This window comes from Spea bombifrons, chromosome 1 (assembly GCF_027358695.1).
Source record: "Spea bombifrons isolate aSpeBom1 chromosome 1, aSpeBom1.2.pri, whole genome shotgun sequence".
Classification (NCBI taxonomy): Eukaryota; Metazoa; Chordata; class Amphibia; order Anura; family Pelobatidae; genus Spea; species Spea bombifrons.
The window spans coordinates 147,402,622-147,425,103 of NC_071087.1; the positions used below are offsets into that span (position 1 = coordinate 147,402,622).

At 37.4% G+C, this 22,482-nt stretch overlaps 1 protein-coding gene across 1 annotated transcript in view; it reads right to left on the minus strand.

Annotated features, from left to right (window-relative positions):
- IPO11 (importin 11) overlaps nt 1-22,482 on the minus strand; it is a 148,303-nt gene that overhangs the window by 81,566 nt on the left and 44,255 nt on the right. Inside the window, exons 14-21 of the mRNA XM_053448028.1 lie at nt 22,281-22,386; nt 21,251-21,377; nt 14,510-14,543; nt 14,264-14,304; nt 13,719-13,835; nt 11,329-11,442; nt 10,825-10,940; nt 4,139-4,215 (exon numbers count right to left, since the gene is read on the minus strand). Coding sequence (XP_053304003.1) covers nt 4,139-4,215; nt 10,825-10,940; nt 11,329-11,442; nt 13,719-13,835; nt 14,264-14,304; nt 14,510-14,543; nt 21,251-21,377; nt 22,281-22,386 — 732 coding nt within the window. The remainder of the gene's footprint in view (nt 1-4,138; nt 4,216-10,824; nt 10,941-11,328; nt 11,443-13,718; nt 13,836-14,263; nt 14,305-14,509; nt 14,544-21,250; nt 21,378-22,280; nt 22,387-22,482) is intronic.

Here is a 22,482-nt window from a genome sequence, read left to right on the forward strand (position 1 = left end):
CATATTACATCTAATGGTTGCTGAATATTTTTCAGTGCTTTCTATAATTGTGTTTAATCTAAGTTAAAAATGTTTGCTCATAGAACCTGTTAAGTTCAAATAGGGAAAGCACTAAAATGCTTGTTACTTGGCTTTTCCTGGAGACTTTAGCTTGTGCTACACAGCATGTGCGGCTTAACCCCTTAATGACAAAGCCAGTACATGTACGGGCTCAAAATGCATTGTTTTTAATAGGTTTAGGGACCACCCATTGTTCTTAAGGGGTTAAAGTTGCAAATGGAAATAAAAGTACTGTGGGAAGCTTCTATGGCTGTCTGCTTCTCCCTTAAGGCCTCATCAATGCTACTTCAATGACTAAGCGCTGCGAGGCTTGAGGCAGGCTGCAAACCAGCTACCGTAAAGATACGGGGAGTAAAACATCGAAGCACGCAGAGCACGGCGAGCTATGAATATTACAGTACTGGCACATGTGCCACACAACACGTCTGTCAGCTGGAGAGAAAAAGTGAAAGCCTTCACATTTCCATTTCGTAAAAAAAATTCCGATACACTATCAAGATATTCCACATACAGCGATACGGTGTATATCGATTCTTTATGTTAAGTACCTCAAAAGGGTTGTGAATAAAAAGATTCATAACAGCAGCTATAGAAGGTGAAGTTGAAGATTATTTTATTGGTAGTAATGTATCAAAAAGGCAAAAAGCAACAAAGGAAATTAGGTATTCGTCAACATGGCTGATGGAGAGAAGCAGGTCTAAACATTTACAGATACATAGCTTTTAACTATATATTTATAAAAAGCAGATAATTAAAGGGACCCTCCAGCTTTCATATGTTCTGTAATGACCTCTTCCCCCTTTTAAAGCAGGACTTTTTATATGCTTAAAAAAATACATGTTAAAATACTTAAAGTACTTGAACCCCCTTTGTGACAGGGTTATGCTCCCCCCCAAGTGATAGTATTTTATTTTTGCCATTTTACCTAGGATTTCTTCCACTCATGTAAACAACAACATGGTCTGAGAAGAACACCCCCCTACAGGGACAGGTGTTTTTTTTTTTTTTTTTTTTTAAATAAGGGAGCAAAATGTCAGGACTTCCAGTCGGCAGAGAGTGGCATCTTCTGTTACTCCAGGCTGTCAAATGACACCCTCATCTCCCCTGTAACAGCGGGGAAACGTCCCCAAAACCATAGGATGTGCTATTACATCATCTAGATGTTTTAGAACATACTAGTACAATGTCATGAAGGGGTTAATATGCATCCTTCATTGGTGGGGCTGAGATGGGGCACATGGCACATAGAGATCCCTCTACTCACTATCCTATTTTTAGTGCAGCTGAAATAGCTTTTTCTGCGCCCCCCCCATCCAACCTCCTCTATTCACCTGTCCTCTTCCAGGTTAATTCATAACATTTCCAGTTGAATGGAACTTCTTAATTATTGCCCTGATGGAGGAAATGGATATTTTCAATGCTTTTGCTATTTTCTTATAGCAACTTCCCATTTTGTGAAGCTCAACAACCTTTTTCCATACCACAGCTAAATTCCTTGGTCTTACCCATAGTGATGAAGGGGATATGGCCTATGTGTTACCTACTATTTATCCCCCTAGTAAGGCATCGTTGAACAATGTCCTGTTCCTATTCACCCAGGTGTACTATAAAATGTAAAAAAAAAAAATAAATAAATAAAAAAAGGAATATACATCAATCATATTTTTCTCATGTGAATTCATAGGGGTGCCAATCAATGTGCTACAATGTAATTGTTTCATGAGAGTATTTTCATATATTTTTTATTACATGGGTAATGGTGGGTAAAGGCGATGGAAAATCCTCCCACAATTTAAGGGGTAGTAGAAGCATGTATTTTTTTTTAATAAAAGATCAAAAGGTTAAACAATAAAGACAATTTTCCAAGCATTCTTTGCTCATATTTACCAAGGGTGCCAATATCAGTGGAGGGCACTGTATTTGAGAACCTGGAAGGAAAATTTAAATTATTTTACCGTTACCTAAAGTATAGTTTATGTAGAAGAGAATTTTAATTCTTTCACATATCTTAGAGAGTGCTTCCTTTGAGCTGGATTCTGCTGTACAAATGTTTTGACTGCAGATGTCTAATATGTTGGATAATTATTAGGTTGACTGATTTGGCTAATTCTACATGATACTTCTGCTGTGTTTTTGTAACCAGTATAAATCTCTCACAGCTATTCTGATATTAATAAGAGAAAATGATAGATGAATGAGCGGTCCCTTACCATTCATGCAATTCATGCTCACTCAGATATACTATTTACAGCTGCACATTACACCAAATAAGTCTTCAGATTTATAAACAGATAAGTGTGCCATGTGAACATTAAAAAGAATAAGGCAGAATTCCAGGACAGTTAGCATCCGGATACACTACAACAGTGGGTTTTCTGCACATATTTTTGGCAATAAAGGTTACTGGAGCAAGGAATGAGAATGAAGAAACTCAAAAATGGTATACTTATGCCACATACTGGAGGTGGAACTCTTTATACTACTGATTGGTTGGGCGTTAAAACCAAGTGCATTAACAATGTCTCAAAATATTTTAAATAAACTTAAAAAAAATGAGGAGATTAGGCTCACTGGAAGTTATTTACTATTAGTTCTAAGATTCATACTGTCACATGAATGACAGACTGTAAAGGTCAGTTAAGTACTGTAGGGGCAGTCCAGTTCCTCAATAATAACAAAGTTGTAGCACCCTAATCTATCAGGAGTAAATCATAAAAATTGTACGCTCTTATTCGTACAATTTGACACTCAATATTTTTTTGTGGAAAAAAAACCCGCACACTGAGCAATGAACTGAATGAACCGAACTCTACAGTGTTTCTTTTAGTCACGTTCAGTTCTTTTCTCTTTCTAGATAAATTAAGTCACATTTTAAAAAAGATATAGGAAATGAAAGTGGCCCAAACGCATTTTGTAAACAACGCTCTTAATACGATCTGTCTACTTCTCTCTACAACAGATTTTAGAATATCTGGAATTTCAAGATATAAAAAAAGCTGCTAAGATCTCTAAATCACAGCAGCCCAGTGGCAAACCGCCCCATGCCCCCTCCTAGCACTCCCTTTGTGGTTATGCCACTTTTAGCAGCAATGGCTATGATTGAACACTTCATATAATTAGCAATCGCTCTCTCACAGCATCATGGAGGATTTTTTTGTCAATTCCTCCATGGAGAGATGCTTGTTTTTATGATTGGGATAATTGTAAAGCTGCATGACTCGGTGGAGTTTCACCTTCGGCGGTAATGTTGGCTGTACCGACACTCACCTTTAGCATTCCTTGCGCTCTATATAAACTTGTGTTTTCAGGGTGTAAAAACTTTAATGTTCTTATTTTTTCTTATTGTAAAAATGCTACAGAATCTGCTGGTGTCACACGAGAAGCAAAACATGTCAATAGCTAAAGGAATTGAAATAAATCTTTCTGGCCTTCAAAATGGCAAATTTGTCTCGCACTTTAAGAAGTAAAACGATGGATCATGCATTTGTCAGGGACAACAGACAGGGACTTTTATTGCAATAGGACTTTCTTTGCCCTTCTAGTTTGCCAAGCTAATAAAAATCAGTTGATGTCCAGTTGCCATTTTCATCTTTACTTTGAAGCTTTCCTAACATGAAAACAACAGAAGAATCTTTTCCGCTTTGGTGGTAAACTATACGTGTGTCAGCTATTGCATCACATGATAGTTGAGTTTTCCTGATAAAAGCTCTAAATGAGACAAAATGTAACAATTCCTGGGAGGGCTTTGGAGATTCACCTAGGAATAAATACTGCATTTAATTATAAAATTGTAAAAGCTGAGCACAAATCAGGAATAATGGTTTGTCATCGTACAGTGATGTCTGAGTATTCTAGGGTTCCAATCCTAAAAATTACTTCTATTATTATCTTGTAATAATTTTTATGTTTTTCAGGTTTGTTTGCGGTTTTCTATTGAAATCTAATAAAGATTGAAATTTTGAGATGCTTTAACAAGACTTTTAAAAATAATACACATATATATATATTGCAGATCCGATTTATCCTTACATTGAAATACAGTAATGACATGCCAAACGTTATTGTGATTTTGTCTTACCCAACAAAGCAGACATATTGCGAAAGATGTGGAGGAGTTCGTCAGTGACTGCTGGAGAGTTTTCCAAGGTTACTAACCTAGAAATATATGTGAAATTAGGTAATTCAAATATAAAATCACATACAATAAATACTGGTAGACAAGGTGCTTTAACTTTAAAACAAAGCTATCAAGTCGCACACAAACAAACCTGTTTCAAAAATGACAATTACAATTCGCAACTTTTAAAAAAGATTAAAAACCGTGACAAACTCATAGTAAACTAGATCCTATAAAGTAAAAACAACAAAAGGTACAAAAAGATTTACCAACTATAAAATCCCACTGATCTATAAATCTTGAGTTGTCAATGATTACGGTCCAGGCATTTTAATCACACACTAGATCAGAGCACTACAAGTAACTGTGCACGGCAAAAGAAAAATGATGAACTGAAAAATAAAGATATCTGTCACTACTTCTTGAACCTAAGCTTTGCATGTCTTCAAGGGAAGACTTGATGTTTGCAGTTGAATAATTTCCTTTCTGAAGCCTGCTGTCTCACACTCCTCCACTCAACACTTAATCATCTGTTAACGCCTCTCACTGTCTGCTCTAAAGTAGTTCCCTTATTTCTTTATCTCACTAAAATGTAAGGTTAAGAGAATAAACCCATGTGTTCCTTCTCCATTGATGTACATCATCCACAGGGAAATTATGAGTATCGTGAGGCAAGGGCAGATGAACTGGGATGAGTGTAAGATTAAAGAAATACATAACATATTTAAAAAATGTGCATAAAAACACGTTAAGACATGAAGGAGAAATGTTTCTGCTGTTGCACGCTTACAATCTATTAGTTTCAAGTAAATGTCTCACATTCATAAATTGAAAAAGAGCATAACACTACCTGCAAGTCTAACAATGGCACATCTCCCGTGAAACTTAGACAATATATAATATATATATATATATATATATATATATATATATATATATATATATGTTAGTTTGAAGTACATGTATATTTTCCCAACATCAAGGCATGAAAACATGTTCCATTACATCAAACATGTGTATTAAAAAGTAAAATGCTCAATGTGGTGAAAGAACTTTAGAGTAATAGCTAAGTACTTGAAGAAAACATTGGAACTGGTTAACATCTCTGTTCAGGAAACTACCTTATGCAAAAGACTGCAGAGGCATGGCGTCCATGGCAGGACACCACAGTGGAAGCCGCTGCTCTCCAATTTAACATCACAGTCCACATGAAATATGCTAAAGAGTGCTTTGACTCTCCACAACGCTACTGGGAAAATGTTTTGTGGACTGATGAAACTAAGGTTCTGTTATTCTGGAAGAACACGGTGCAACGCATATGGCATAAAAATGTACAGTGGAGAGAGCATCATGATTTGGGGCTGTTTTGCTGGAAAGTTAAGTTCAAGGAATCATACCGAATCAGGTCAGGATGGCTGTACGCCAACTGAAGCTCAGTAGAATTTGGGTGATGCAGCAGGACAATGAACCTAAACATCAACGTTAATCTACTACAGAATAGTTGAAAACAGAAAAGTCCAGACCCATAAAAGATGCTGCGGAATGACCTCAAGAGAGCCAATAACAGAATATGGGGCTGAGTTTAAACATTTCTGTAAGGAAGGGCAGTCTAAAATTCCTCATGAAAGTTTTGCAGGTCTGATGCGCAGCTACTGGAAGCACTTGTTTGAAGTGACTAACTGCTAAACGAGGTTTGACCAATTATGAAATCCAAGAGTTTACTTTCTCCTTCCTCGCTGTCAATGTTTAATGTGTATTTTCAGTAGACTACAAAGATTATCACTGTTTGTGTGTAATTATCTTAATCATGTTGTATTTGTCTATAAATTGTGACTTAGGTGTAGATCAGTGGAAATGTCCAAATCGGGCCCAAAGTGTCAATATTTTGTGTGGCCACCATTATTTCTCAGTACTGCCGTAACCCTCTAGGGCATGAAGTTCACCAGAGTGACAGGCTGTCACTGGAGTCCTCTTCCACTCCTTCATGACGACATCACGGAGCTGGTGGATGTTAGAGACCTTCTGCTCCCCCACCTTCTGTTTGAAGATTCCCCACAGATGCTCAATAGGGTTTAGGTCTGGAGACATGCTTGGCCAGTCCATCACCTTTACCCTCAGCTACTTTAGCAAGGCAGTGGTCATCTTGGAGGTGTGTTTGGGGTCGTTATGTTGGAATACTGCCCTGCTGCTCAGTCTCTGAAGAGAGGGGATCATGTTCTGATTCAGTATGTCACTGTACATGTTGGCATTCATGGTTCCCTCAATTAACTGTCGCTCCCCAGTGCCGGCAGCCGACAGGCCCAGACCATGACACTCCCCACCACGCTTGAGTGTAGGCAAGACACACTTGTCTTTGTACTCCTCACCTGGTTGCCACAACACACGATTGCACTCCGTCTGAACCAGCTAAGTTGATCTTCGTCTTATTGGACCACAGGACATGGTTCCAGTAGTCCTTAGTCTGCTTGTCTTCAGCAAACTGTTTGGGGGCTTTCCTTCTGGGATGACAGCCATGCAGACCAATTTGATGCAGTGTGCGGCGTATGGTCTGAGCACTGACAGGCTGACCCCCCAACCCTTCAGCCTCTGCAGCAATGCTGGCAGCACTCATACGTCTATTTCCCAAAGAGAACCTCTGGATATGATGCTGAGCAAGTTCACTCAACTTCTTTGGTTGACCATGCCGAGAGCCTGCTCTGAGTTGAACCTGTTCTATGAAACCGCTTTATGGTCTTGCCCACCGTGCTGCAGCTCAGTTTCAGGGTCCTGGCAATCTTCTTATAGCCTAGGCCATCTTTATGTAGAGCAACAATTCTTTCTTTCAGATCCTCAGAGAGTTCTTTGCCATGAGGTGCCATGTTGAACTTCCAGTGACCAGTATGAGAGAGTGTGAGAGCGATAACACCAAATTTAACACACCTGCTCCCCACTCACACCCGAGACCTTGTAACACTAACGAGTCACGTGACACCGGGGAGGGGAAATGGCTAATTGGGCCTAATTTGGACATTTCCACTAAGGAGTGTACTCACTTTTATTGCCAAGGTCTAGACATTAATGGCTACTTTACATAGTCATTTCTTCAGTGTTGTAACATGAAACGGTATAATAAAATATTTATAAAAATGTGAGGGGTGAACTCACTTTTGTGAGATACTGTACATTTTAGCGAATTCTTAATCTGAAAATGACTCCAATACACCAACATTCAGCACCACACATTTACTGCTACACAGGGTAAACATGATTAAAACTGGGTGAGCTCTACAGACTACAAATGTTCTAATCCTTACATAGATGACATCAGTCAAACATGACCTCTGGTTAAACAATTTTCCTTTTTTCAGAAGCCCTGAGCAATATTAGTGAATGAAACGTGAACTTTAAATAATGACAGATCTCAAAGAACAAAAAAAAGTAAAACCTCTGCAGAGTTTATATGAACACAGCTTATTATTTTGAAACCAAAACTGACTTTTTTGGTTTTAAGACAAAACTGTAAAAATTTGTGCTAAAAACTAATATATATAGTAGAAATATACTTAAGTGTTGTTTTTAGGAAGAACAAGAAATTACCCATGATCATTTTCGAAAACCTAAAGCTATGTAAACAAAAAAAAATGTTGGGGGAAAAAAGGAAATCTTTAGATGTAAATACATGTTTTATTGTGTGTCCTACATGTCACCAGACATAAAAACAGGGCATTCTTTGGCTACTACAGGGCCCACGTGCAAAATGTACTTGCACCTCAAATAATATAATTTCCTCACCCAAAAAGAAAATATGAAGCCCTTTCTTTTCTTATTCATGGGACAAAATGTGTCTTGGCATGTGTAGACATCTCATTGAGGTAAAGAGTGGAAGCAGAGGTCTCACTATAATTTGAAGACCCCTTACGATTTAAGGTTTCACCATTGGGTCGCTTCATACAGTGAAGTTGAGCCCCTGAAGACTCAGTCCAGTTTTGGTGGGGGGAGTGCTGTGTGCCTTCTGGCCCCCACTCCCCCTTTGAAAGACTTTTTGCACAGGGGGACTAGAAGACTTCAGCGGATCTCCTCTCGTGGAGAACCTAGAAGATCACTTTGATTTGTGCACAGTTATCCTGCCATTAAAGTAAGAAGTCCATCACATCCTTTCCCAGGTTCCCATAAGCAAAAAAAAATGCTTTGAGACATTCTCTTGTGAAAAAGACAGTCCAACACATACTCATATTTCTAAATTGCACTGTAGAACTGTGGAAAAATAATGTTCCAATATAGTATTACTAGCCACTTCTACATCTTGGGGAGAAAGGCTAGTGATATAGAAACAGTGTAGTTATTATCATTTCTAAAGGAAATATTTTTAAGGGTTCAATTTTAAGTTGAAGCACTTTCATTTTGACAAAAAAGTCAGTGGAAAGAAAAACATAGAAAAAACATTTTCTTTTCTTTTTATCCAGTTAGCATAGCATTGCTGCCCAAAGCAGTTTATTGTCTGCTAGAATTAGCATTAAGTGTCTAAACACATGTAAATTGGGAAGGCAGAATCTCCTAGGTGCATTTACGGCAGAAATGCAGTCTGTAAATTTTCAAAACTAAATATAATAAGGACAAATTGAACTAATCCCAAAATGAATTAAGGCATTGTGGATCTAAAGTGTAAAATCAATGATCTAATAATCCATTGAAAGTAAAGCATATTCTCAGTGACTCAGTTTACAAGATGTTGATTCTATCTTTCAGTGGTTGAAAATTGTCCTTTTTTTCCTGTTTGCCAGCAAAAATGTAAAAAAAAAAATATATATATAAAAAGAAACATCGACCAGTTGATAAAATGTCATAAGCAGTAAAAGTGCTGCTCTGAATGGATATCACAGAACTTGGTTTGGGCATTAGTCTGGGTGTAGTCCAACTAGTGAGGTAGGGGTCAAAAGGAAAACTGCCTTTGCTTTGTTCACATTCCACATTCATTAAAAAGAAAACAATACAAAACGACACTGAAGCTTTATAGTTGGCAAACCTTTTTGTCTTGGCACAGCACATTTGGCATAAGCTGAAAAAAAGGGGCAGCCCTTTCAGGGACAATCATTAAATGCAGTATGTGAAACACAACACGATCCTACAGATGTGTTAAATAGCAGTCACAGCTACCTACTAAATCAGCAGCAGATGCCAATTACCTACAGCCATTCAGTTTGCTGCGGTTATGGATATAGAGTAACATTCAAATGTTTGCCATACTCTGGAAAACTCAAACAATAAAATAAATGGATAAATCGCGCTAACAATCCCACTGTTAAGTGGATATGTTTTACACAAAGTAAATAAAGAGATCCTTCTCTACTGGAAAGTATTGTGTTAACTCCTTTGTAATCTAGGCTGCCATAGGCACGGAAAATGGGCAAAACATTTTAAGGACTATTTACTTTTAGGACACTTGTGAATAGTAAATAGTTACAGCACTTCCCCTGTATACGTACACTCGACACAGCATGGCGCAAGCACGTCCGTCTTCTGAGCGTTTTGTGATGTTAATGACGGGACGATTGCAGTGCATGACATGGGTTGTTGTGAAAAAAGGTAATGCCTCATTTTAAGTACATATTCATTTTACATTAATGTTCTGGATCAATTGTGTACGTTAATGTGAGATATGCCTGTATTATGGCCACATTTTGCAAATAGGTTGTAAGTGCTAAGAAGATTTAAAACATGCTTATGTGAATACTTACGTATAATATTAATATACATATATATATATATATATTAGAAGCATTATTAAGCTTGTTTTTCCCTCCAGAAATCCCATTGTGCTGCCACAGCCACAGGGAATTCTGGGTAGGCGCATGCAAATAAGGTCAACAATGACGTGTGTGTGTGTGTGTGTGTGTGTGTGTGTGTATATATACACACACATACATACATATTTGTTTTTGTACATACCCAAGTGTGTGTGTTTTTTTTTCCTGTTACAGGGTTGCATATTTCATTAATGGCCATCATTTGCACTTTAATGCGTATAAATAGCTGGTTGTGTCCCCTAATCTGCAGTCCTCAGAGTACTTTAACATGCATTCTTCTTCAATGAACTAAACTGCCCCTTTAAAGCAAATGTTAATGTTCTAAATCATCGCTGTTGGCACAGGTGAAGTATGTATGACATTCAAGATGGTTTGCACGGGCCGCGCCTTTAAAACGTTGATTGAAATTGAAAAGTCCATAGGGTCTAGTGAAATGATTTAACACCATCTGTCACCAGATACTAAGCTTCTAAACAGAAGGCAGGTTTGCAGTGGAGCATACTCTTAATTTACCTATTTGTGATATGCTACCATAAGCATTGGTGACACTACATCAGCTGTCTTAATAACAAATTATAATAGCTATTGTGATGGGGGGTGATGTTTGAGAGCATAAAATATACAAAGTAGGGGTGTGCACTACCTAAAAAGCATAAAAGGTATACACACCTTTGACTTAGTGGCAGGCTAAGCAAGATATATGAGCATATAGTGTAACAGAATCCCCAATATTTTTCATTTAGAATGTATTTTGAATGGTAGCTTGAAAACCTACTTCCCCTCTCATCTGTAGCTATTATGGTCCTTCAGGCATATGAATAAAGCTCATACTGAATGCATTAAATACAACTCCAACGCACTTACCATAATTCTAAGCCGTCTTCTAGAAGGTATATATGTGGTGGCTGAGAAACATCTGTACTCAGTTGAATGACAGGTAGCAGGAACGGATACAGATTTTTGCATTCTTCTCCTAAACCCTGTTTTAACATTGAGAAACATTTCAGGTCCGATTAATGGAACACTTTAATGACCTGGACAGACCAAGCAAAGACTACATATTAGAGGACTTCACAACGACTTTAATACGCATTCCTACCTGAGCTAGAAACTACAGCTGCTCTCCTTCTCTGCAGTCCTATGATTCTTGCCACTGATTGGCTGCTTCAAACAACCAACTAGTGACAGGAAAGCACTTCCACTGAAATCAATGGGCGCACTTTCCATACGTGCTCATGGAGGTCTCAACGGGCTCCCACCTGCAGCCCCCGCCAAGCCAGTGAGGGAGCAGTAAGTATATCATAATTTAAATATTATAAATAAATATAAATAAAAACATTTCACCAAGTATTCTTGTATTCCATTTACCTTTACAAGATGAACCAACGTTGTCAAAATTGCACACCTCAGCATATTGTGTTCTTCACTTTGCTTCCATAGAAGAGGCAAATACTGTACTAGGCATCCAACAAAAGGTCGGATCTAGAAACAGAAAACATGTATCATCTTGAAATCATTCACATATAAAATGATGAAATCTCCTGTTAAATATAATTAACAATTTCATCAATAACAGTGCATAAAACAGGGTATTAAAAGATGTATGAATATGTGTATTTATTATTTACACCTCCCAGTTATCCGTTAAAAAAGACAAAAATTATGTGCAAATTGTAGGCGTTGTGGAGGTAGGGGATGAGGACAATGGTTGGGGAGATCCGATACCCTATCATGCTGGCCATAAAACTGCACAAATTAAAGTTGATTCATTTTATTGGCACCACATAGAACACGGGGACGGATTATAGAAGCTTTCAGGATGTCAGAGACCTCTTCCTCCTTTTCATCTGATCTCAAGTCGCAAACGCTTACATGACTACATCTTTCTATGTTGTCCCAATAAAAGCTCAGCAAGGGTTTTTGGGCTTACAAGGTGAACTGTTAAGGCCAGGGATTGTTTCTCTGTACCCTGAAAGGCGTACAATCAGTTAACCGGAAGCCCGGCCCGTTGACTGATGTTAACCCTTTCACACTGAATTACAGGCTAGTCTGGAGATAAAATTACTGCTTGATCAGAAATACGGTAATAAGATTGCAAAACATCAGAAATATTTCAATATTTTGGCTAAAGTGAGGGAATAAAATAATGGTTTAGGTTATGGTATAAGGCTATTTTGCCTTGGTCCTCACATTCTACGTAGTCTCAATAGCCAAGTACATAATAGCCCAGATCTAAAAATGACATTTAGGCGTAAGTGAGAGGGTTGCTGCATTTAGATTAGGGTCAGTGCTATGATAAAGGATAAAACAAATAGTAATAAGAGGACAGCACAACAGACATTAGATAAAAGTGCTAAATAAAGGGACACACCGATTCTATAGCGCCATTATTCTTTTTGTATACTCGATTCCATTTTGTATGTTTATGCATGCAGGCATTCAAGCATAGTGTTAACTGTCAGAGACCAGAAGCTCCATTTTTATCTATCCACCCTTCTTGGCTAACGTATAGTCTGGATTAAACATACATATTATGCAGTCTTTATCACTGATACAAAGGAATCGCAGACTTGTCTAATTTGAAATTGAAGCGTACATTCAGAATGTCAGAGAACAGATATGGAAACGTTTTTTTTCCCATGTTGCTCTCATGCATTTATACAGTATTTTGATGTAGATATGAAATACCTTGCGGATTGGAAACGACTGTGACAACAATATAATCATTTTCTGTGACCTTTGAAAGATGTAGGATTTGTATAAAGCGCAACAATGCTCAATACAAAGCAATCACAAACCAAGTGACAGCGCAAAGTGGGAGTTTTAAACACCTTAAGAAAGTAACACAAGGACATTTAAAAGAAGAATTAAAGATTTCTTTCCTGCAAATAAAACATTTAAAGACCTCTTAAATTGGGGGATCCAACAAATGTGAAGACGTGAAAAAATGTGCATGCGGAGAGACCGCTGGAGTTTATTGGCCCTCTGCGGCAGAGAGGAGGTGCGTACCAATGATCAAAGATTTATTATTAAATCTGTTCACAATATTCATCGGGAAAAGGTCATTTAATATAAGGCATGTAAGAGGTGGGTTTTTTCATAAAGATTCAATACAGAAAACTGTAATTGATCTCCCATACTAGATGCACAGACTATGAAAATGATTTATTAGAAAGAATGCGGTAAGGTCAAAGGAGAATGAATTGTATTCAGTATAATTCTGTGCATGTATGTACAGTAAAGAAGATGAATCAAGCTTTATCATATAAAATACATTAAATGCATTTTTGGTTATAATATTGTCTTGTTCATTGCAGGCAGTAGCTGATTGCATGCAAAGTGAAATTATATGGCAATCAATAAATATTGTATGTGCCGTATTGTGTCCATCACTATGGGCACCCGGTTGAGAACTTTTCAGTGCTGCCATCTTTACTGTAAGATTCCACATCATTGTTCCCACCTTGGCATTCTTTGTCACTATGTGGTTAACATTGCTTGGTATATATATATGAATAAAATGTGTGTATATATTTATATCATATTGGACAATCTACATGCAGTGTTTCTCGGACAAGGAAAGTACGAGTAACAGCTTGATACTGGTGGACAGAAGGCTGCAGATTCAAAGACAAATGAGTTATGTACACATTTACCCAAAACACACATAGCATGAAATAACCGTAGTCCAAAGGCACTACCAAAAAGCACACTATAAAGTACACGCAACAGATAAAACGTAATGGCAATTTACACACCTGGATGTTGACCCTCTCGATAACGCAGGATAACACATGCAGGACCTGCATCTTTGTGTCACATTCTGTAACCTGCTGGAGTAGCTGGAAAATCAGGGTGAATATGGATTCCAAGTACTGAGAAAGATGAAAGAGATCCCGCTTTATTTCAACAAATCACAGAAAATCACAAGCACTGTACAGGTTTCCTCACGGATTGCACATATTTATCCTATTTTAATGTGAAGTTTAACCTGATGTTAAAGCAACAGAGCAGAACAGCAGATACAGAATACAAAGTGTTAAAAAAAAACTACAGAACTAATGTTTTTCAAAATTGCAGAGTTAAAGACTTCACCCAAGCTAAATTTCACTTCTATATTCTATACAATATTTTAACGAAAAACAATTAATAGTGTTTATCCCCCCCCCAATTATCACCATTTGAACAGTCCATGTATTTTACAAGCAAGCAATTTTGTAGACCACAAATTCATAATGATGACAAACTAAATAATAATTATAAAACAAAAAAAACAAAAAACAAAACAAAAAAAACAACTTACTGGCAAAAACTGTTCTGTCCTGAATTCAAAATCATCGACTGGTAATAATGAGTCAAGGAAAAAACAGCAACAAAAGGTCAGAGGTGTAGAATAAATGGTAACATTTCTGATTCTATAAAGCCGCCCATTTCTCTTTTGCCGCCTCTGATTCGGCCTAAAAGAAATGGCGCTGTAGGCCTAGAATGAGTGTCTATTGGGAGCTCCAGCCTTGCCCATCCAAGGCTTTTCTGAAGAGTAAAAGGATATCCAGCTTTAAAGTTGTTGCTGTTTCTATTCGAACCTGGAGAGGAAAAGAAAAGAAGCGTTACCATTGTAATATTAGATTCAGTTACCGGACTCTGCTATTCCATTTACATCATACATTATTCATCTTCTATATTCAATTTTCCCAGGGACATAAACTGTTTAAAGGGAACCAGACACCTACAAGGCTTTTACCATCACTAAGTGGATTTTTTTAGAAACAAACCTATGGAGTGTTGTATTTATTTTCCTGCCAATCTGTGTTAACCTTCTCGCAATGGTTTTGGACATATATGGTTTTTTTCCCCTCAGAAATCTCATGGTGCTGCCACAACCACAGGGGATTCTGGGTAGGCGCATGCAAATAAGCCTAACAATTATCCCCTTTGCCTCTATATCCACTTTGATACATGGCTCCCTTAAACCTTCTGGCTTGTCTAACTTATGTATTTATATACATTTTACAATGTCCAGAAATGAATTAATAAACCCATTTCAATTACTCTAACAGGAACCAGTGGCTGCTATTGTTGGGTTTCTCTTTCTTCTCGCTGGCGACCAGTTGTAGCCTTGGTGGTCCAAATCAGAGATCTTGCAGGGGATAAGAACCAAAGAGGATTTTCAGACATTCCATGAAGAAAAACCACACCAGGTAGGATTATAGGAACGAACACACAATTATTAGGGACAAAACCAGGTCTTTTATATACACACCAGAACAGAATGTGATAAGACAATGGATAACAATTGAAATTAGACTTTGGAGCACACTAACCAAAACACAGAGAGACAACCAATAAGATATCGGCACATCAGTTTGGTGGGGATAAGGGAGGAAGCGACCAATAGGAGAAGTGCCTACTTTCTCCGTGTTATTATATGGGCATCAGTAACAAACGGAGAGAAATAAGATCACTTTTTCTATAAGAAATTGCACACATCATATGTAACTAAGAAAAACAAAAAAACAAGAGAAGCCATCAAACTAACCCTCTCGCAAAACAAAGAAAACAAATGCAGCAGCAAGGATCAGTGCAGACTCCACATAACAACCCAAGTATCAGCAAATTCTATCACAAATGCCCCAATTACTTAACTCCTTGAAGACCAATGATTTACCCGGTACTGTGTGGACAAATGTCTCTACAGCACCGATGTACCTAGAGGACCAATGACATCTAGGGTTAAAATCAGCACTGTGGTGCAGTTTATTATGGGGATTGGGGTGAGGGGGGCGAGTCTGATGACTGGTCTCCCCTGTCTGCGGGAGCCAGAAGCTCTCAGCTTATAGATTCAGCTAAATGGTGTTTGGTGCAAGTACTAGTCCAGTTGGAATATCGAAACACTTCCAGTTTAAGTCAGACATCGCCCGCCTTCGTTGTCAAAGCTAATTCTACCACGCTCCCAGAGGGTGATCAGAGTGACAAGATGAGTAAGTTACTCTCTCTTATTGTCTGCTATACAGTGAAGATGAGCTGTTCACTTCACCATTATGGGGTAAATGCATCCTTTTCCAGACCCATTCACTTTCAGAGCATCCCACTAGTTTATCAACTTATCAGATGAGGCTACAAAAGACCATAAAAAGTACTGCAACACGTTTATCAAAGCATTTATCTGCGATGGGACTGATATATTGGCGGGTTCACTAGCTATTCATGTTCATAAACAAGTGCAACGCTATTGTTAAGAAAGGATTTGAATTGTGCATGACTGCGCACAGCATGACTTGCATTCTTCTTCTTTTATATAGATCAAGAAAATAAAATGCCTTAAGGAAATACGCTGATCATAATCTTTCTCCCCAGGATGACTTACAAAACTGTCAACATGATTCCCCCGTACAGATATAAGCATCGTGAACTCATCCTGTTAATTGTTTTTTACAACTTCAATGACAGGGGTAGCCGGCACAATCCTGGATGGGCACAATTCTGTCAGTTTATTACATTTCTCTAATAGCGTGTTGTGAAATCAGTACCACTGGCTAGTACCAAGTATTATTATTATTTTATTTTTTACATATACGCCTACATTTTGAGGTTCTTGAGATGGAGATTTGATATCAAACAAATTTCCTCAGCCTCTTGCAGGTCTATAGAAAGAGCCCCGTGTACGCTTGTACAAGAGAAAGAGAAAAAAAAAACAACAACAAACTAAAAATGATCAGTAAAGAAGAAGTGGTAGCAAGCAAACACCTACTACCTTAAAGGACTTGCAGCATACAAAGCATTCGGTGTTCTAGAATGTGGAAATAAATGGACATATAGTTGCAAATGTACTCTTTTCCTTAGGGTTTACACACAAAAACAACATTTCTAAGAGGCTATATCTGTATCTGGTAACATCCCCCGACTTGCAGTCTTGAACAAGTGACAGGACTGTCTGCTTCTACCCGCAACTGACCCTTCAGGCAGCTTTTTTATTTATTTTTAAATGTGTGCCTACGGGTCCCTGGAATGCAAATCCAGTATTGCCCAAAGTCCTGATATCCCAGGAGGAACTACAGTCAGTGTAGTTTGTGGGCTTGGGCAGATCGTACTCATCAATTCAACCAAAGCCAACACACAGGCAGGAGCCGAAGAGAAAATCTCTACGTGCCCTCTGGATACCAAAATGGGCTCATACAGTAAATAAAGGGGTCTTAATGACAAGATTGTTGCAGCGATCAGAAAGCAAACAATAGCATTCAAAAAAACATGCTAAAAGATTGCTTAGAAATTTCCCTTGATAGGAAGCACCATGGGATAAACAGGCTGCACTACCAGAACTTACATTATGCACAAGAACTAAGGGTATTCATTCACACACTCCCTACTCCACTCTTCTCAAAGGGCCCCATTCAGTACTGAAACCTGCCCAGCACAAAGCATTGTACTGGAAGCGGCGAGACTTTGACAGAGTTTATCCTCAACGTTCATGCTGTCAATGACGTGACACGGTATATCATACAAGAAACATTTGCATATACTATCCTTAAAACAAATGCAGACAATATGCAATTATGTGACAGTTTAATACATATATTAACAAGGCCATTTTCCAAGAATTTGTTATATCGCAAAAACCCAAAGGGTATGCTAATCATTAGAGACGTCGGTCAAAAAGATGCCCACAGCAAGAAGAAAAACATCCCTGACGTCAATGAAAGACAGATGCATTTCTTTCGTTTGAATATGTTTAATTAATCAAGCCACCAAATACTAGATATATGTCATATTATGACAGCATCAGTATTTTCGTGCGTTGGAAAATATATTTAACTAATTAAAATTCAAGCTGGTGACAAGATGCATCAAACTGCTATATGTAAAGGTATTTTTTATGGTGAATTTGAATTGCCAACAAGGAAAGCTAAACCCACTTAGCCATTGATAAAAGTGTTTATGCAACTGCTGCTTGTGCTGATTAGATCCCATATTAAGCTTATCTTTATATGCAGAAATTAATTAGATGCTTAATTACATCTAATAGCCTACAGTCCGTCCTTGGCGATCCACATTTCTTTACACAGTTAATTTCTGTAATTAAACTGTACGCCTTAAGTGCATGGCTGCAATAAATAAAATCTTTAGAAATAATTACACAAAAGCTTCTTTCATGAAAGAAAATGTTTTAGTTTAAATAAATACATAGTTTCTAATCTCCTAAAATAATGTGAAAGTTGATATTGAACATAACTTATATTTGAATATTGATAGTATATAATGTTGCTACTGAAACAATTAAGTAATTAAAAACTCTATAAACAACATAGAGGGAAAACAAGTCACATTTTCATACACTATCCAGACCCCCAAGGCACACATATGTGTGTGTGTGTGTAAGTATGTGAGTGTGGGTGTGGGTGTGTGTAAGTATGTGAGTGTGGGTGTGTGTAAGTATGTGAGTGTGGGTGTGTGTAAGTATGTGAGTGTGTGTGTAAGTATGTGAGTGCATGAGTGTGTGTAAGTATGTGAGTGTGGGCGTGTGTGTAAGTATTCGAGTGTGGGCGTGTGTGTGTTAGTATGTGAGTGTGGGTGTAAGTATGTGGGTGTTGGGGTGTGTGTGTGTTTGAGTGTGTGTGTGTGTGTGTGTGTGTAAGTATGTGAACAAAGCAAAATAAGATATTAAGATAATGTGTAAAAAGTACATATACAAAGTGCTTCCACGTTGTATCACTGTACATTTTAGAGATCAGAACCAAATATGTCTAACATTTCACTGGAGTTATTTTATCACATCTATTATTTTGGGAACTTGTCCTTCAGATTATTGGCACACAAAACATTTCTGGACAACATGAGAATAATGAAATATCCCTGCTGTAAATGCAGACAGGGATTCTGCAGAATATTGTACCCGTAAAAAGTAATGCGCGTCTTCTAATAATTCCCTCTGAATGGCAAGTATTGAGCATCTAATAATAAGCAAATAAGGCCTTTTCAAAAAAAGATTATTTTGAGTTTTTATTATTTTCTTCAAATATATGAGCTGTGTACAATTTGTAAATGTGTTAAAAATGTGTGTTTCCATTTCTGCCCACTTTTTATACTTTAGTACTTTTATGCAGATAGCTTCAAGAAGGCCCCATTTGCTATAAAGAAAAAAATATATATACCTTCCTAGAAAATAAACTAAATGTGGAAACACAAAATATGGTTGAATATGTACTGAAAACAATGATCTTAAGGGGTTAAATAGATATCCACAATATATTTTTTGTATACAGTAATCTTCTTTATCTAAATATTGAGTATTTCTCCTTGTTTTAACTTTAATACACTAATAAGATAAAATGTGCCATTCATTTACAGTCAACGTTGTAACCATTGTAACAAAAAAAACTCCTACCAATGGTATTTCAAGCTGATGTAAAGAAATATAAAGTGTAGTAAATAACGCTACAAACACAGCTTTGGAAAAGCTAATAAATTTGCAAAGATTCCTTAATTCTTTTAACTCGGCAAAGAAGACAACAAGAGAAAACCATAAAAGGCCACTTTGCGGCATTCAATGCAATTTCTGGTGGCATAAAAATACTTAAGTCCCAAGTGCTTGAACGTCAATAAAATAAAGCCTTTTTTTGTTTAGAACGTCTTCTGTAATGTTTCTTTAGTTGTCATTGAGTTCCAAGCAGTGGGGAAAAGACTTGAATATTTTTATACCACCAGAATATACAACAAATAAAGCAAAAGGTCTTTTTAAAAGTTTGCAATTCCCCAAAATTGTCAAGTTCCGTTAAGAACACTGAGCGATTAACATTCGGCAATTATTATTTTAATTGGCGTCATTTAAAACACAAAAAGTTAAAACTGCTGCTTGGAAGGAAGAAATGCAGTTGCAAACCTTGGTGAAACTTTTGACAGTGATTTAATGAGCACAAGCTCTCTGCCGCTGAAATACATTCATTATGCGATCTGTCATGAACAATGCCGACAACACGATACAGCATTTAGCCAATTAAACAAATTACTAATAGTATCATTTTGTCATCCACCTCGTTATGCCTATGTAAGTGAAGGTGGAAGTAATGTCTGATTCATATTAGCAGCAGAAGCCATTTCTCAACACGGTAAAGTTACACCATTATTAAGTAAGTTAGTTGCTAAAGAACGCAGCCTGACACGGGCTGCATCTTCATATGTTCCAAGCAGAAAGTATAATTATATGTACTTGTCATGTAGATTGTTTGACTATGTAGGAGTCGTAACAATCCGGCTGCACATCCAACACGGTTCTCCAGCGATCTATTGCATAATATCTGCTCTTAAATAGTCTGGTGAAAAGACTGTGGAACATTCCCTTTCCCGATGATGTGTTTGAAGAACATTTTGATTAAAAGTCTGATTATGGACTGCTTTGCAGAAATAAAGCAACGAACCACAGATGAGCCCAGCTCGTGAACGGGCTTAATTCTGCTTTGTTTAGTCAAACCTTTACCCTATAATATTCTGTTGGTATAAATCATCTATTGCCTAAAGCATCACGCGGACAACGGCATTTATCAATTAGCTACAAGAAAATGGGATCTCCCCAACAAGGGGCTCAAAGAATGAAAAAGTGGGATTTGGGAGCAGGCACATTATTTTGCAACCGGCAAGGCATAGATGCAGAAGCATAACACATATTTGCAGTAAATAAAATAAAAAATTAAATATAAATTTTTAATAAAATAAATTTAGATTTCATCTGTGTAGGAACACTTCTGGAGGCACCAGTTTATATCTAGTTTTATACATTGGCAGGACGGTAAAAGGAGGCAATGCTATCAAAAGCTGAGGAAAGTGTTTAATTAGAGGATGCTATGGTTTCTGGACAAGAGGGGGATACGCTTGAAATATTTTACTTACTTGAAGCCACTGCACTAAAAAGTTTGGGCTGGAAGTAGTTTATTTAGTAATGAATGGAAATATTTTCACGCATTGGCTTACCCAAACATTGCGAGGGGCCGACCCCTTCAGTTGTATGCACGAGTTTGGGCACCGTTGGCCAAGTAACATTTTGCTGACTTTGCGAACAAACTTGATTTGTCTGCAAATTTTAATGCAGTTACTAGTGCTGAATTAAGAGATTTAAAAGAAAAAAAACCTGCACAGATAAATCAAACTCACTGTGCCCTATATAGATTACACCTAGAAAAAGTCAAACACATTGGGCACATTTATCATCGTTAAACGTACTTACGACTAACATAATGCTAGCTCCACAAAGAATAAATGAAAGCTTCAGAAGGGCAATTACTCCGTATTTAAATGTACCTACCACCAAGTCCTGGTCTTGCAGCAAAGTCAGGATTGCTTCATATAACGAGGGTCTCAGATCAGACTTGAATTTTACCGAAACCCATTGACCAATCAGCCAAATTACCCGGCGCCGTAACAGTTTATACCTTCGGGGAACAAAATGCAGCAAGGCATAAACATTTATTTAATTTTACACACACGGAAACGAGCGAGACTTTATCTAGCAGTAATTCAGCGATTAATTCAATTCCTATTCCCAAAGCTCTCACGTTATTTTAAATGTAATTTCTTTTCTGGTTCCCGGTGGGTACCCAACATCCACCTTGCAAAGGAAGAACTCCGTTTACTATTTAAAAGATTACTTGACATTTATGATTTTGTCACTGTATGCTTATCTAACAATTAATACGTTCATAAATTGGTTAATTAAAAATGTCACATTTATATTCATCAGTGGAAATATCCATCTTAATTACTAATAGTACCTCATGGCTTCATACTTCTAAATGAAGCTTGAATATATTTAACGTGTGTTATTTTCTGCTTGTAGTCTTTGTGGGGTCCCAATTATTTGTATAGAAAGCCGACATACTCCATGGGAAAAAAAGAATGGCCTTGTACAAGCGCCATACCTACAACAAAAAGGGGCTAAGGGCCTCATTAAATATTTTCTCTTGATTGGGGTAATGGACAAACTCCAAGAATGCCTCCTATTTTCCAATTTATAATATTGCCTAAAAACGTATAGATGGATACCAAGTACAGGGAAAAGAAAAAAATGTCGGTGCATAAGCTAGTCTCAGGCTCAAATAATGCAAATGTGTAATATGAGGCCTACCAAACAGGTGTAAGCATGCTGCAAATACAGTGTATTGGCTGTACAATGTATACAAGCATAGCTTAATTATGCTTTGGCCAATTCATATAACCAAAACCTCTCATTTATATTATGTTTACATATTTGTTGCCAACTTTATTAGGGTGAGAAGCGCAGACAGTTTTTGTTTTTTGTATAGATACCAAGTACGCATAATTCTAAGGAACTTTACCTATCGTGGCGGATTTGTAGTTCTCCAAGCAGTTGTCTTTGAAACCACCCATCAAAGTCAATGCTATCAAATAACTCGTAGGCAGCCAGGCCAACGGCATTGTAAACTAATGGAAATAAATATAAAAGTATTTCAAATATCACCCTAAACAACATACTGAACAACACAGCCTTAGAAAGAATCGTCAGCATAAAAAAATAAC